At 37.1% G+C, this 15,975-nt stretch overlaps 1 protein-coding gene across 1 annotated transcript in view; it reads left to right on the forward strand.

Moving 5' to 3' along the window:
* The window catches only part of LOC135694554 (uncharacterized), a 34,023-nt gene that overhangs the window by 14,658 nt on the left and 3,390 nt on the right, over positions 1 to 15,975 (forward strand). Inside the window, exons 8-23 of the mRNA XM_065213351.2 lie at positions 5,621 to 5,868; positions 6,326 to 6,572; positions 7,550 to 7,797; positions 8,389 to 8,535; positions 8,784 to 8,922; positions 9,783 to 10,021; positions 10,389 to 10,603; positions 11,163 to 11,196; positions 11,864 to 11,971; positions 12,317 to 12,386; positions 13,133 to 13,232; positions 13,671 to 13,760; positions 14,267 to 14,413; positions 14,834 to 14,876; positions 15,053 to 15,117; positions 15,453 to 15,540. Of these exons, the coding sequence (XP_065069423.1) occupies positions 5,621 to 5,868; positions 6,326 to 6,572; positions 7,550 to 7,797; positions 8,389 to 8,535; positions 8,784 to 8,922; positions 9,783 to 10,021; positions 10,389 to 10,603; positions 11,163 to 11,196; positions 11,864 to 11,971; positions 12,317 to 12,386; positions 13,133 to 13,232; positions 13,671 to 13,760; positions 14,267 to 14,413; positions 14,834 to 14,876; positions 15,053 to 15,117; positions 15,453 to 15,540 (2,228 nt within the window). The remainder of the gene's footprint in view (positions 1 to 5,620; positions 5,869 to 6,325; positions 6,573 to 7,549; positions 7,798 to 8,388; positions 8,536 to 8,783; positions 8,923 to 9,782; positions 10,022 to 10,388; positions 10,604 to 11,162; positions 11,197 to 11,863; positions 11,972 to 12,316; positions 12,387 to 13,132; positions 13,233 to 13,670; positions 13,761 to 14,266; positions 14,414 to 14,833; positions 14,877 to 15,052; positions 15,118 to 15,452; positions 15,541 to 15,975) is intronic.

The following is a 15,975-nucleotide window of genomic DNA, read 5'->3' on the forward strand; positions in this document are numbered from 1 at the left end:
TTTAGTGCGTTAACGTGAGTTGGCTTGTTTATTTCCAGACAGATTTATTACAAGTCCCAAGACATACATGTTGGAGGGTCGATTTTGAAAACAAAATCTGCGAAGTTGATCTAATATTGTTATTGGGTCATATTACAGAGACAGTGGTCTGGCTTTTCAAGAATGATGGAAGATACCACTGGCAGGGGTCGAACTCAGGATTAATTGTTATATCAGAATAAGTCTGACTTTTCTGCTTTTGGAAAACGCAGTCCTCGGTGAAGATTTGATGCAGATTTCTGCAAGATTGGGAAGACATATCTGTTTGCATAAGATGAAAAACATAGTATACTGGCAGGAAAAATTTATTAACCAAGATACTGTTATCTGTGAAGTGGTGGCTGAAAATTGATGGAATATGTGTAAGAAAATTGCCCTATAAAAATTGTCTTTTCAGTGAAAATTGCTAGTCAAAACTTCCACGAAAGGAATTTTACCCGAATGGTCTACCAAGCTATTTCCTTGAGCGAAAAATTACTTTAGAAATGCCTACCTGCAGAGTAGTTGTCAAGAGAATATCTGTTGAAAAAGGATCAATAGGAAAGTTTGCCTCGATAATTTCAAATGAAAAGTGACATCTCAAAATGTCTTCGAGACAAAAAATCATGGAGAGACTATCCTGTGATAAGGCATGTGATGAATGTTCCCCAGGGAATGCCCATTGAAGAGAGATCAACAGATAAAAGTCCCCCAGGGAATGCCCATTGAAGAAAGATCAACAGAAATGTTTTCCTTGATAATAATTTGATTGAAAGTTTGATCTCACAATGTCTAGGAAAAAGCATCACAGAAAAAGTGCTCTGTAAGAATATCTACGGTGAATGCTATTCAAGGGGAATCTCCACTGTAGAAATATCACCAGAATGGTTTCCCTTGATATCGTTTCCAGCGAAGGTCTCAAACATCCATAAAAGAAACATCACGGGAAAGGTGTTTTGTGATAATGCCTGCAGTGAATGTTTTTCCAGTAAATGTTCGTTGATGAAAGATCGTCAGAAAAGATTGAGCTGATTTTATCTGAAGTTTTAATTGCGTTTCATGAATATTTTCCAAAAAAACATCACGGGAAAATTTGATAAGGCCTGCAGTGAATGTTTCCCATGGAATCTTCACTGAGGAATTATCACTAGCACAGTTTTCCTTGATAATGTTTTGAGTGAAAATTGCATCTAAAGTGCCCATGGAGGAAACATCGCTGGAAAAGTGGTAAGACATGACGTCAGTGCTGTCCTAGGGAATTTCCATCGATGAAAGATCACCAGAGACGATTTCCTTGATAATGTTTTAAGTAAAAATATCATCGCAAAATGTCCAATGAATAGAAGACGGAAAAAGTAACCTGTGGTAAGGCATGTGGTCAATGTCCATAAATGAATTATAACGGGAAGGATGTCCTATGATAAGCCCTGTCTGTATTGAATGCTGTCACAGGGAATGTCAATTGGCGAATGGCCAACAGAAAGGTTTTCTTTGGTTACGTTTTCAATAAAAATTGTATTTCTAAGAGTTCAGGAAAGAAATATCATCACAGTGATAGTGAAATATCATCAAGTGTTCTGTGATAACCTAACTACGGCGATTGTTGTCCAAGAGAATCTCAACTGAAGACATATCACTAGAATAGTTTTCGTTGATAATGTTTTTAATGAAAATTGCATATCCAAAACTTAAATGAAAGAGACAGCACTGGAATGTTTCCTGTGGTGAGGCATGTGGCCAGTCTTGTCCTAGGGAATATCCACCGATGAAAGATCACCAGAGACGATTTCCTTGATAATGTCTTAAGTGAAAATTGCATCTTCAAGGGTTAACAAAGAAAGTTTAATGGAAACTTATCATGTGACAATACCTAGGGTAAATGTTGTCCCAGGGAATGTCCTTCGACAATAGGTTATCAGAAAACTTTTACTTGATAATCACTTGAGTGAGAATTGCATCTTCCAGTGTCTACAAAAGAAGACTAAAGAGAAATGTATCATATGGCCATGCCTACGGTGAATGCTATCCTAGGGAATGCCCTTCCATAATATATTATCATAAAGTCTTAATTGATAATGTCTTAACAGAGAATTGTATTAATGTTTTTTGAATATGCCTGCAAAGGATACATCATGAGAAATGTTTTACTTGATAATGTTTTGAGCGAAACTTTATCACAAAATGTCCGAATAGCAAACATCACATAGAAAGTGTTCTGTTGTAATGCCTACAGTGAATGTTGTTTCTAAGGGAATGACCATCAATGGGAGATCAACAGAAAAGTTTTACTGGATAATGCTTTGAGTGGAAATTCCATCTCTATGTTTCTATAAAAGAATCGTAACGAGAAACGAATTATGTTACAATGCCTTGGGTGAATGTTGTCCTAGGGAATGCCCATTAATGATAGATCATCAGAAAAGTTTCACTTGATAACGTTTTCAGTTACAACCAAAGAGTTTAGAAAAGGGACGTCACGGAAAAAGTGTCCTGTGATAAGGTCTGCAGTGAATGTTGTCCCAGGGAATGTCCATTGGTGAAAGAGCACCAGAATAGTTTCACTTGATAACGTTTTCAGAGAGAATTGTGTTCAAATGAGTTTAGAAAAGGAACGTGACGGAAAAAGTGTCCTGTGATAAGGTCTGCAGTGAATGTTGTCCCAGGGAATGTCCATTGATGAAAGATCATCAGAATAGTTTCACTTGATTACGTTTTCAGAGAGAATTGTATTCAAATGTATTTAGAAAAGGAACGTGACGGAAAAAGTGTCCTGTGATAAAGTCTGCAGTGAATGTTGTCCCAGGGAATGTCCATTGGTGAAAGATCGCCAGAATAGTTTCACTTGATAACGTTTTCAGAGAGAAATGTGTTCAAATGTGTTTAGAAAAGGAACGTGACGGAAAAAGTGTCCTATGATAAGGTCTGCAGTGAATGTTGTCCCAGGGAATGTCCATTGGTGAAAGATCGCCAGAATAGTTTCACTTGATAACGTTTTCAGAGAGAAATGTGTTCAAATGTGTTTAGAAATGGAACGTGACGGAAGAAGTGTCCTGTGATAAGATCTGCAGTGGATGTTGTCCCAGGGAATGTCCATTGATGAAAGATCATCAGAATAGTTTCACTTGATTACGTTTTCAGAGAGAATTGTGTTCAAATGTATTTAGAAAAGGAACATGACGAAAAAAGTGTCCTGTGATAAAGTCTGCAGTGAATGTTGTCCCAGGGAATGTCCACTGATGAAAGATCATCAGAATAGTGTCACTTGATAACGTTTTCAGAGAGAATTGTGTTCAAATGTGTTTAGAAAAGGAACGTGACGGAAAAAGTGTCCTGTGATAAAGTCTGCAGTGAATGTTGTCCCAGGGAATGTCCACTGATGAAAGATCGCCAGAATAGTTTCACTTGATAACGTTTTCAGAGAGAAATGTGTTCAAATGTGTTTAGAAAAGGAACGTGACGGAAAAAGTGTCCTGTGATAAGGTCTGCAGTGAATGTTGTCCCAGGGAATGTCCATTGGTGAAAGATCGCCAGAATAGTTTCACTTGATAACGTTTTCAGAGAGAAATGTGTTCAAATGTGTTTAGAAATGGAACGTGACGGAAGAAGTGTCTTGTGATAAGGTCTGCAGTGAATGTTGTCCCAGGGAATGTCCATTGATGAAAGATCACCAGAATAGTGTCACTTGATAACGTTTTCAGAGAGAATTGTGTTCAAATGTGTTTAGAAAAGGAACGTGACGGAAAAAGTGTCCTGTGATAAAGTCTGCAGTGAATGTTGTCCCAGGGAATGTCCACTGATGAAAGATCATCAGAATAGTGTCACTTGATAACGTTTTCAGAGAGAATTGTATTCAAATGTATTTAGAAAAGGAACGTGACGGAAAAAGTGTCCTGTGATAAAGTCTGCAGTGGATGTTGTCCCAGGGAATGTCCATTGGTGAAAGATCGCCAGAATAGTTTCACTTGATAACGTTTTCAGAGAGAAATGTGTTCAAATGTGTTTAGAAAAGGAACGTGACGGAAAAAGTGTCCTGTGATAAGGTCTGCAGTGAATGTTGTCCCAGGGAATGTCCATTGGTGAAAGATCGCCAGAATAGTTTCACTTGATAACGTTTTCAGAGAGAAATGTGTTCAAATGTGTTTAGAAATGGAACGTGACGGAAAAAGTGTCCTGTGATAAAGTCTGCAGTGGATGTTGTCCCAGGGAATGTCCATTGGTGAAAGATCGCCAGAATAGTTTCACTTGATAACGTTTTCAGAGAGAATGTGTTCAAATGTGTTTAGAAAAGGAACGTGACGGAAAAAGTGTTCTGTGATAAGGTCTGCAGTGAATGTTGTCCCAGGGAATGTCCATTGATGAAAGATCATTAGAATAGTTTCACTTGATAACGTTTTCAGAGAGAAATGTGTTCAAATGTGTTTAGAAATGGAACGTAACGGAAGAAGTGTCCTGTGATAAGATCTGCAGTGGATGTTGTCCCAGGGAATGTCCTTTGAAGAAGGATCGCCAGTAAAGTTTCATTTGATAACGTTTCACGAGAGAATTGGGTTTAAAAGTGTTAAGAAAAAAGATGTCTGGGAAAATGTGTCTTGTGATCAGGTCTGCAGTTAATATTGTCCCAGTGAATATCCGTTGATGAAAGACCACAGGATAGTTTTCCTTGATAATATTTCTAGTAAAATTTGCAACGCAACACGCCCATGTAAGAAACATCACGGGAGAAATGACCTGTAGTTGGGCATGTGGTTGTCAGTGTTGTCCAGGGAATGCCCATTGATCAAAGATCAACAGAAATGTTTTCCTTAACAATGCCTATGGTCCAAAGAAATCCCTAATATTGTTTCCATTCAAAGAAGTTTCCATTCATGCAATATCACCAGAATAGTTTTCCTTGATAATGTCTTCAGTGAAAATCGCATCTCAACATGCCCATGAAGTAATTGTCAAGGGAGAGGTGTCCTCTGACAAGCCCTGCATTGAATGCTGTCACAGAGAATGTCTGCAGACAGAAAACTTTTTATTGATAATTTCTTAAGTGAAATCAAGATGTCAAAGTTTCTACAAACAAAATATCACGGGATAAGTTTTAGAAAAATACAGAAAGAAATGGTTAGGGGAAAGGCCAGTTGATTGAATTTTCCTGGGAAGTGTCATTTAATGTCCCTTCGGAAGAAAGTTTTCCAGAGTTACTAGAGCAATTGTCATTTAGGGAATAAAAGCTGTGTGAGAAATGACTGGGTATATTTCCTATGCACCTAGCAAGGAAATTCTGACTGATTTTTCGGGTACTGTTTTTTCGTGGTCGATTTTTCGCATAATTGTATTCAGAGAGCTTGAATTCTACAGCCTGATTATGAGAGATTTTGTCCCAACTAAGATTCTTTGTTTTATTAGAGTTTATCTTGATCATCGAGCGTAACAAAGCCGATGAGATATTGTCTTAACATTTTCCTTAAAGCAAGGCAAAAGAAACTCAATGACCAGCTAATAAAAATATTTTAAAATTTTAGGAAGTAATCGTTTGATTGCTTAAATTAGTTTCAATTGAGATACAAATATTTTGTTGTAAACAGACCAAATCAGTTATCTGTATTTCTTATAGTCACCAAAAATGACCAGAGGGCACCGCAAGAACACCTTCCAGACGTGAAGAAATCCAAGGTTTACAAAATCGACCATTTACTCAGATATATTTTAGCCTGGCACCCAGTTTGGTTGGGCAATGAACAGGAAGATGAGCTGTCAATCATGTTGCCATGTGAACCACGGACAATCACAAACCGTTATCAGTCATACGATGATTACATGATGACCATGTGGCCTCTCGTTCTCATCGAATTTTTTGCGCAGGTTTGTATTTGAAGTCCAGCAGTATTTTTCGTGCTCCGTTTCAGTATCAATTTTTTTCGGTAATTCGCACTGATCTGCTAACCCAAATTATTGTCATATTTCTTGTGCCTATTTTTTGTGTCATTTTCTTCGCTGTATTTTTTATTCATTATTTTAATCCATATCGGTCTTTTCAAGCTGGCGGTAATTGTAAGATTTTGTTCGAATTCAGTGGAAATGCCACCTTCAATCATTCTCTATCTCACTCGAGCCTAAAAAAGATAAGCTATGAAAGTATGCTACAAGACATATGATTCGTAAAGCTCTTTCAATTACTAAGAAGTAAGGTAAACTTGACCGTTCACTTTTGAAGCAATAATGGCTGTAGCGTCACTATAACTAGGTCCTTGTGCTGTCTGTACTAAAATATATGAAAAGCGTGCACATTTATGGATGATTATTTCTTTCTCCTTTCCAGATGATACGTGATTACAAAGAGCGTGATAAACAGCCCCTGGACTACAAGTTCAAGTCGTTTGAGCCAAATGTGAACTCCCAAAACTTTCGTATCGTTAACTGTGGATGTCTGCGAGAGAAGGATTCGAGCACTAGAAAAGAGCCAAACGAGTATGATCTTGTTATTCTAAGAGGTGGTGACGAATACATCACTGAGACATTTGGTGTGGTTGAAGAAGTCGAGAAGACGTCTTTACGAGATGACGAAGGTAGAGTGCTTTTGGTCTGCCTCTCGAACTTGGTTACCACTTTATACAAGTTTTATACCACTTTATACAAGTTTTATACAAGTCCTCGTCGCTTTTGGCCTTTTCTCCATTTTGGGAATCATTTTTTAGTGTTTGTTCATAGGTCACATCACACCACTATTATTTCTACAACGTAATGGTATGATGATAAAATTATAAAAGGGCGTGAATAGATTTCATTATCAAGAACACAAACATTTCTTAAAATCTTCCCTCGTAAAACGCCAAACATGGGACCTAAATATCTCTCATATGTTCCAATTTTCTCTTATTGTTTAAACACTGAAAAATTCTGCAGTTAACTCAATTTTTTATCTCTTCATTGAAAGCAACAATACTATTAACACCCCCTGCTCCTTTGATTCTGACATCCAGATGTATTTAGTTCTTGCCCGCTAACAATTACTATTTGCTTACAGCTAATAATGATTAGGTAACACTATTACTGACTTCATTTGTTGAATTTTCTATCATAACATTGCAATATTTCGTAATACTTGTACTTAGTCTCAGGGACGGATTTAAGCGACAAGGATTGGGGGGGAGGGGGGGGGGCGGGAATGTGTTGGATATTGATAGGACTTCGTGCCACACCCTTTAGGTAACTGGAAACTGACGGAAATGCCCATTTTAAAACTCAGTCTTTAACTTTCAGATGAAAAAGATAAGAAGACAAAGAAAGAAACTTTTCAAACCAAGAAATGCATTTTTACACCCCCCCACGCCCCCTGCATCCCCTACACCCCACAACCCCCGGTAACTCGGTCCCTGCTTAGACTGTCTGAGTAGCAAAGCTTGAATATGCCCATTCTTTCTTCACAGTCTATGTTTTGAACATGGTGTTTATTTTTATGTTGAGGAAACAGATTTGAATGTTTTCTTCTTGTAATCTCGGAAGATGGTAACGCTAAACTATGATATACCATTCTAACCAACAGATGACAGTGGGAGTTTCTCATTCACTTTGGTGAGCCTGAAAATTAAAGTTGCAAATTTACAACCTTCAGTCCGGATGTCGTCAGTGCAGATAGAGGTTGTCACATCTATGGTTTCACTGTACAGAAGATGGGAAGCCCTGTTGGGGATACGACGGTCGTTGCTCGCGCCGGATATACTGAATCCTTTTAGGAAGCAGGTTTTTGAAATATCAGCGAATAATACTGCTTCTGATGAGCTTGGCCTCACGGTAAGCATTTCAATGTCCCTTTAAGAAAGCGTTTACGGTTTCATTTCGAACCGAACTAAAATGAGCACGGTTAGACCTCCCGTTTACACGGGACCCGTCGGAACCGTTCCGAATGGAACTGCTAGCCGTACCAAAACAGGTTCCGTTTGTTCCATTTGGAACAGTTTCAAAATTGCTCGTGTAAACGAAGCCTAAATGTCATCAGTCTTCGTCAAAATTGCCCACTCATTTAGACATCTATACTCCTTTGCACACCTCTAAGTCAATAATTTATGCAGTCACCCTTTCCCTTCCTTCACTCGAACCAACATTTTTCTTATAGTGACAACCATCGTTCACTTGCTACAACTACCATACGATAACTCATTCCTATAAAGCTTCTTCGAATTTTGGGCAAAAAATTCACAAATAGTGGTTAATCGCATCTTTTTTATTCTTTGCTTACCCATGTTATAAAATGATTCTGGTTTGAATTCGTGATATTTTGGTATGTTAAGAATCAATTTTCTAAAAGCACATTTATGCTATGGCTGCTATGTTTGCTATGGCTGCTTGCACCGCTTATATTATGGATGCCGTTCTGTCTTGCAGTACAACCCAGGTCAAGCCAGTGCCATCGCTACAATCACCAGTGCAATTACAGAGGCATACCCTTTGCCTAAGGTGAGACTATTGCAAGGACCGCCGGGAACAGGAAAAACCCATACTCTGCTCGGGCTTATCAAAAATATTTTGAAGGTGAGGTTTCTTCTTATGACATCACTAAGTTGAATTAGTACCTTTTCGGGCTAGTTTCCCAAAGCCTCATAATATTAAAACGTTCCTGTTATAGGCAAACTTATAGTCTCCTGAACTGATTTATAACATATTTTTAGAACATTGTAAACGATTCCAATAGGAGGCTGATATACAAATCAAATTTTATTTTACAGGTTACGCCATTTTTTCACAAAAACACTAACGTTTGTATTATTGTTATTTTTCAGTCTTTGGCGAAAAACGAAGAAAACCCCCGAATATTAGTGTGCACTCCTTCAAACGCAGCTATTGATAGTTTACTGGTCAGGTTGCTGGAAGATCCCCCCCGGCTGGAGCAAAATTCTTCAACGCGTTACAAGAAGCATGGTAGGTTTTGTATCATACGAAAAAAGAAATATGTTAGTACCAGCAATAAACCACGAGGCATTTAAAGTTGCTGTATTTTGCAATGGTTGCAGCAGCCTATTCGTGGTTTTATCCAAATGCATCGAATTTTCATTCCTGTGTGTTACTCCATCGATATGCTGATCGATATGCCGATATGTCTTAGACTCAAACACACTTCCCATGTTTCGTCAGTTGATCCGATTTTGAAATCCCCCTATTTTCTGTCAATATGTAATTGTTTGCTTATTTCGTATTTTCTTAGTACCAAACACCTAGTCTTTACGTACATTATTTTCATTAAACCCGCCCTTCAGTCAATTCTTTTTGCTAAAAACAGTGTTGAAGTTAGCTACAGCTGGATCCCCAACAAAGCAGGCATACATGATTATTTCTACCACAACAATCGGCTCCTTAATGAAGGTAACAGCGACAAGGAGAGGGGTAATGAATTAATCAAACAATGCCACCCCAATCCCCCCCCCCCCCCCAGAGAGGAGTTTGTCATGCTAAAAGCATAATATTCAGTGCTGAAGTACACGATACAAGAAGTAATTTCTACAGTTGTCTGTTGATCTTGAAACTCAAAGTAGCATCTTAGAATAATCCTGTTCTATACACCAAAAGCGTGCACAGCTCTGCCTATACAACATAGAGCACTTTATGACTGACAGGAAAACAGTAATTTCATTGTTTCCACTTAATCTTGTTTTAACTTGTAATATAACAAATCGGTTCAATTAGACTTAGGCTAATGAATGCAAAAATTAAGAATGTAGTCCCTACGTTCCTGCAGAATAGCATACATGTGTAACGTTTTGATTTTCTATCTGCTCCTCTAGCACATTCAAATTGTGGGGATTTCAATCTTCTTCGCGTTGGCGACTCGCGCCAGATGAATCATACCGTCGCCAGATATTCGTTAGAGAACCTTATTGAAATTGAACTTAAAAAGCAGAAGAAACTCAGCGATCCTGCAATCATTAAAGAAGAGCTGCACAGAACTTTGCAGAAATTGAAGGTACTCGATAAAGAATGCACGAAACTAAAGATGGCAATGGATAGAACTAAAAATGCTGAGGTACTCGAGATTTTTAATCCACAATTTATTATGGATTTTTTATTCGTAAAATCAAAAATCTTTCAAGACTTTAAAAACTTCAAATTAAAGGTAGCGTGTAGTACGCTAATTCGTTATTTTTTAAATCAATTTTCGGTTGATTATGTCCTTTGTATTGAGTAAAAAAGTTTATATTCAGAAAATTGTCATGTTAGAGAGGTGGTTTATTTGACATGACAATGAGGGCTTATTAAAATTTCTCACTCCCGGGATTGGGTTTGCAACTCTAGGATTTGCGGTTCATTATCTTATGGATTGTGAATATGCAAACTCTTGTTTGCAGTATTTGTTACCCCATTTATGTGACTCGATATTTCATACTTCACAGCTGAAAAAGAAACTGGCTGAAAGGGAGCGTCAGCAAAAATGTTCCGAATACTTACAGCGAAAACTGAAAAACGCGGGGCAACGAAAAGACCCGCGCTTGGTAGAAAGAGAATCGAGAGCTTACTTCTTGAAAAATGCACACATAATATGTTGCACGTTAAGTGGAGCCGGTAGCAAACACATGGTTAAAGCGTTTAGAACTGACAATGATATGAGGTAAGGGCTTTGAAGCTTGATTACTCTTGTTGTTTGGCGTCATTTGGGTCAACAACAAAGGTTACCCACAACTTTGTTTTCGTGAGGCCTGAAACGGTGAAGAAGACGTTTATTTATAAGTTTGAAAGTGGACCTGATATAGTCCAGAAAGCGAAGTTTTAAAACTCCAGTCTAGCGTCTACAAAATTTTTTAGGTGCCAGTCTTTGCAAACTTTAGGTACGAATCTTTGTGAAATCTACTCAATTATTAGCATAGGTTTTATATTCATCCCTGAGGTTGTGTAGTTTTGGACGAACAAACGTTTATTAAGGATATGATGTCCTTGGAGGGAAGCTTTGCTTTTTTAGCAAATTATTTACTCTAATTCCATGTAAATAGATTCTTAGGAAACAAGTGAAAAGAGTTTTTAACTTGCGCTGTACATTGTGTGGAAACTTTTGGTAATTTATAATTTATCTTGTAAATGTTCTAGATTGGAAAGAGTTGTGTTAGTCGCTGGATGAGAAATTCTTAAAAATTTTGATTTTGCAATTTTGCTAACTTCTTATTTTGTTATAGGGTAGCACCGTTTGCATGCGTTATAATTGATGAGGTAAGACTCGTTTTTTAGAAAGTAAATTCTTGATAACTACAGTTTTATCATTTTCTGTTGATGATGAACTTCAGTTTGCCGAATTCGCGATCATAGGTGCAGTGGTTCTCTTTGCAAGCTGCAATTCTTGCCAAAATTTGAGAAAACTTGCAAAAAGCTAAAGATCTTTTGAAAAATCTCTCCCTCCCCGTACACCCCATTAAAACGGCACTCAATGATACCGTTTCGATGCTGAAGGGAAAAGCTTGTCACTGAAAGCTGTACATAGGGATAGAGAAAAGTATTTTTTGTAGGGAAGGGTCTAAATTTGGAAGCATATATAATATATCGAGAAAAAAGTCCTATACATGCCTTGTCTGTTAACATGACATCAGAGAAGGCGTTCCAACTATTTTTTAGCAAGAATTGTGGGTTTTCATTGGCATTTTTCATTGAACAAGCTAATCGAAAGGTCTCTTAAGGTAACTTTGTTAAGCACTTGGGGTTTAACACTTCTGCTATCAACAACTTGAATATTGCTCTGTGTGATCCTTTGCACATAGAGACCCATTAAACTGCTGAAAAATATGCTTCTTTGCATTGTTTTTGCACACTGAAATACATGACAGCAAAGCGTATGTATATTCAAGGAATTTAATTTTTTATTTTTGTTATCGTTTCATGTTAGGCTGGTCAGTGTTGTGAGCCTGATGCCTTAATCCCCATGCAGTATGGAGCATCTAAGCTTGTTCTGGTTGGAGACCCAGCTCAACTTCCAGCAACCATCTTATCGCAGGTATGGCTCTTGTAAGCTTTTTTGCTACCAGCTCTAAAACACATACGGTATCGGTCACTTTTGAAGTGTCTGACATTTTTTCATAGGCCATATTCTTCTTACAAAATGGTTGTATTTGTGTTCAAGCTTCATTTCGAAAGCTTAATCCTAGTTTAATCTTTCTCCTTTTCCCTGTAAGTTTTTCAGCTCACATTTTCTGTCTTTGGAGATGTATCCCTAGAAATTCCTCAACTTTGAACAAGCCATTGTTGATGTCAAATCAAGGGCGAAATGTTGATTTTATATGGCAAGGATGGTAGACGATGTTAACTTAACCGTTTAAGTGTTATTGTATTGCCGTTTTAGCGTGCGTCAAGATATGGTTATGGACAGTCGCTCTTTGAACGAATCCACAGGGCATTAATCGAGCACTCAGGTTAGTGTGCTGTTTAACATGTATTGTGATCATACAAACTTGCACACTGAAGTTAAGAAATATTAAAGATAGTTTATTGGGGTAAAGATAAACCTAAGACATGCTGACAACTTATTCAATCATACTTTTTTATTTGTATTGGCATGAATTTGGATTTGACACGCTTATTAAAGTTTTGATCAATATAAATCTCGCGATCAGTTTGTTGAGATGTCCAAAACGACTCTATATATATATCTAAGAAAAACATTTCCGTGGCTAGACCGGGAAGAAACATTTTGTTTATTTTCATCCATTTGTTTACAAGAAACTTTTGTAGCTTTTTTTCTGAAATTGAAGCAACTCTTCTGGAAGTATAAAAAATCACTAAGTTCTCCCGTTTGTCTCTTTGATATTATTTTCCCCGAAATCTATGATTGTGGGTAAGTAAACGAAACGCTAAGATCTTCGATGCTGGAAAACTGCCTTTATTTTGCACCAAGGTCTGAAGGATTCACTGTTCGGAGTTGAGAAATTATGCTAGGAGATTTCTTATAACATTTATGACCAATGTATAAACCGTTTCAAATGAAGTGGCTGTAATACAAGATAAAAAGACCTTCCTTTTTTGTATTTTTATCACTCACGTGATTATTGTCACATTTTGATGCCTTTCACAGTGTTGCAAAGTTGCTTCATTTCATGCCTCATTTGTTTATTTTCTGAAAAACAATCTTAGTATTTATCTGTGATTTATCTTCTTCTAGAATCCCCCGTCCTTTCATTGCAAGAGCAGTATCGCATGCACCCTGCCATTTGTGCATTTCCTTCCAAGAAATTTTACCAAGGCAATCTTATCACTGCAAGGTAAAGGCCGGTAATTTCCGATCTGTGTGTTCTGTTTTTAAAAGAAGTAGCTGTGTATTAACGACCAGGCTGAGAAGAAACCTTCTTGCTGTAAGATATAAAGATATATTGCAACTGAAGTTCATTTTAGAGCTTTGTATACGCTACACGTAAACAATTCAAAGAAATTCGGTAATGAGAAGATCCAGGCTCTAGTTTATCTTTAGAGTTGAACTATTTGAAATAAATAGAAAGTGCAGATGTAAATATCTTTGCTTTGATACTGTGTGAATATTTTTATATTTAGCAATCTTACGGTTAGCAATCTTTTCCAAAGACCCGAAATGTCTTTTTTGATGAGAAAGTTTTCATTCCTATATCTTGATTTTCAGCTCAAGCCTTATTTGAATCCTTTAATTTTCCCCTGTCCACAGTATTGAGTACATGATATAATTCTAGGGAAGTGGTTCAGAGAAGAATACTTCCGGGCATAAAGTCTTTTATTGTCTTGAACATCAGTGACAGTGAGGAGACTAGAGAAGCCGAAGGGTATGTTGCTAAATATTTATGCAGTAAATTATCACTTTCTTTAAACTGGTATTTCGTTACTTTGGATTTGTAATCACAGATGACGTCAGAATAACCTAGCGATGTATTTACCGAAGAAGTTCGACGGATGGTTTTTTAAGCTAGCATTGACGATGGACTTTGTCAACAGCTTTAGTTGATCCTACAAGTTGAGCTCCAGCAGGCTGGCCTGTATGAGCTATAGGTTTCGACCACAGTGAATACATATTTATGAGCATGCATCTTTTTTAGCATGCCCAATCAAGTGTTCCGGCATTCCCAGAAATAAGTTAAATCAAATAGACTGAAGATGCAGAAAAATGTCTTTGACCATTAAAGCGTCATTTTTAAGCGGTTTTGTAATTCAAAGTGCTTTATTCGTTAATCTTCCTTGAGTTTATTCGTTAATCTTCTTAACACTTGGGCATTTCTTTTATTAAACTTCCTCGTCATGAGTCATCCATCTTTTCTACTTTCTGTTTTTGCAGTGCCATCCACAATCCAGAAGAGAGAAAATACGTCACGTACATATCCAAAGAGATTATCAAGAAAGGCATTGTCTTGCCAGAGAAAGTTGGAGTGATAACCCCATACAGAAAGCAATTACAGAAATTGCAATCAGAAATGAGCATCGGGTAAGAATTTCAGGCTGCACTATTGCAATTTTAATACAGAGCTTAACTGCCAAGGGTATGAAGTGCCAGTTTCATTTCACTCGTTTTAAATTCTGCAAATACACAATGAAATCTTATTTTATACTTAGGTAACTCGGTTCATTTATAAACCATTTATAAAAACACACACACGATCAAAACTTTTTCTTAGAATTTTTGATCGTGTGAAGATTTCATTGAATTCTTACTGAGGAGGCTGCCGAAGGGCAGCGAAAATTCTAAGAAAAATTTTTAATCGTGTGTGTATGTTTTTAATTATGGTTTATAAATGTACCGAGTTACCTAAGTATAATTTTTCATACAACACACGGGATCTCTTAAAACCCTTGGCCCAAAAAGCCAGTGACCGAAAACACAAATTTTATTTTATTTTACTTCTAGCCAAGAGTCAAAGATTGAAATCAATACAATTGATGGCTTCCAGGTGAGCTTAGATGCTATTTATAGACTTGATTATCAAGTATTATCAAGTATTAATAGCACGTATTGTCACGCTGATCACGATTTGTTCCCTCATCAAACGGTGTTTGCATTTATCTTTTATTTTTTCACTTTAATTGTCACTTCTTTTGCAGTCATTGTATCCTTTTTATTTTTCAGGGAAGAGAAAAAGACATCATAATTTTATCTTGCGTCCGAGCTCAAAAAGTGAGAACCGGAGTCGGGTAAGAAAAGCATTTTAAAAGCTAGATTTTGATCACACTTAATTGTTCTCTGACTTTATTTGACTTGAATGTTTTCTTGACTATTGGTAACCAGCCTTATCTTATGATTTTACACTTTGAACAAAACCAGTTTAGAAATGCGGCCTTTGCTGTTAAGAAAGCATTGCTCAATTTTGCATTTACCAAAGTTAACAACTTTACGTTCAGGATTTTAAAGTAAAGTTCTGTTTTTGTTCAATTCTATGAGAACAAATTTTGTTTCTGCATTAGAATTGCCATAGCTGATACACCGCAGGCAATATGACATTTTCAGTTGCAAATGTATTTTCCTCCAGGTTTCTTCAAGACCCACAAAGAATGAATGTCGCCTTGACGAGAGCAAAGCATTCGTTGATCGTCTTGATTCACTCAGATTCTTTGCAGGTATAGCTATAGAATTCGTCTTAATCATGTGCCTTTAATTTTCAAACTCTAGCTAGGTATAACGTCAGTAGGACAAATAATCAGAGTTACAAAGCTGTTTTTATCTGCATATGCTGTTCAGTGTCATCATCTTCGAAGATTTTGATTACCAAGATTTTGATTACCAAGATATTTTATGAGAATAGGCTGCAAGTAGGCGGGTCCGAAGCCTGAGTATCTTTTCGGACTTTAGACATTTCATGGTTCAGAAAAATTAAATAGACTTCATATCTTGATATTTGGGATGCTCCAAAATTTCTTAAAACACTACGACTTGCAATTTTTGAATGTCACAATTCTATCACATTTATATAGTTCCTTTACCACTCTTTGGTCTCCTGCTTCTCTACTGCAGACCCACTTTTATTGCCCCACTCTGAGGAGAAATTTGCTTTC

The sequence above is a fragment of the Rhopilema esculentum genome, chromosome 8, assembly GCF_057945365.1.
Source record: "Rhopilema esculentum isolate cy_ngs chromosome 8, ASM5794536v1, whole genome shotgun sequence".
In the NCBI taxonomy this organism is placed as follows: Eukaryota; Metazoa; Cnidaria; class Scyphozoa; order Rhizostomeae; family Rhizostomatidae; genus Rhopilema; species Rhopilema esculentum.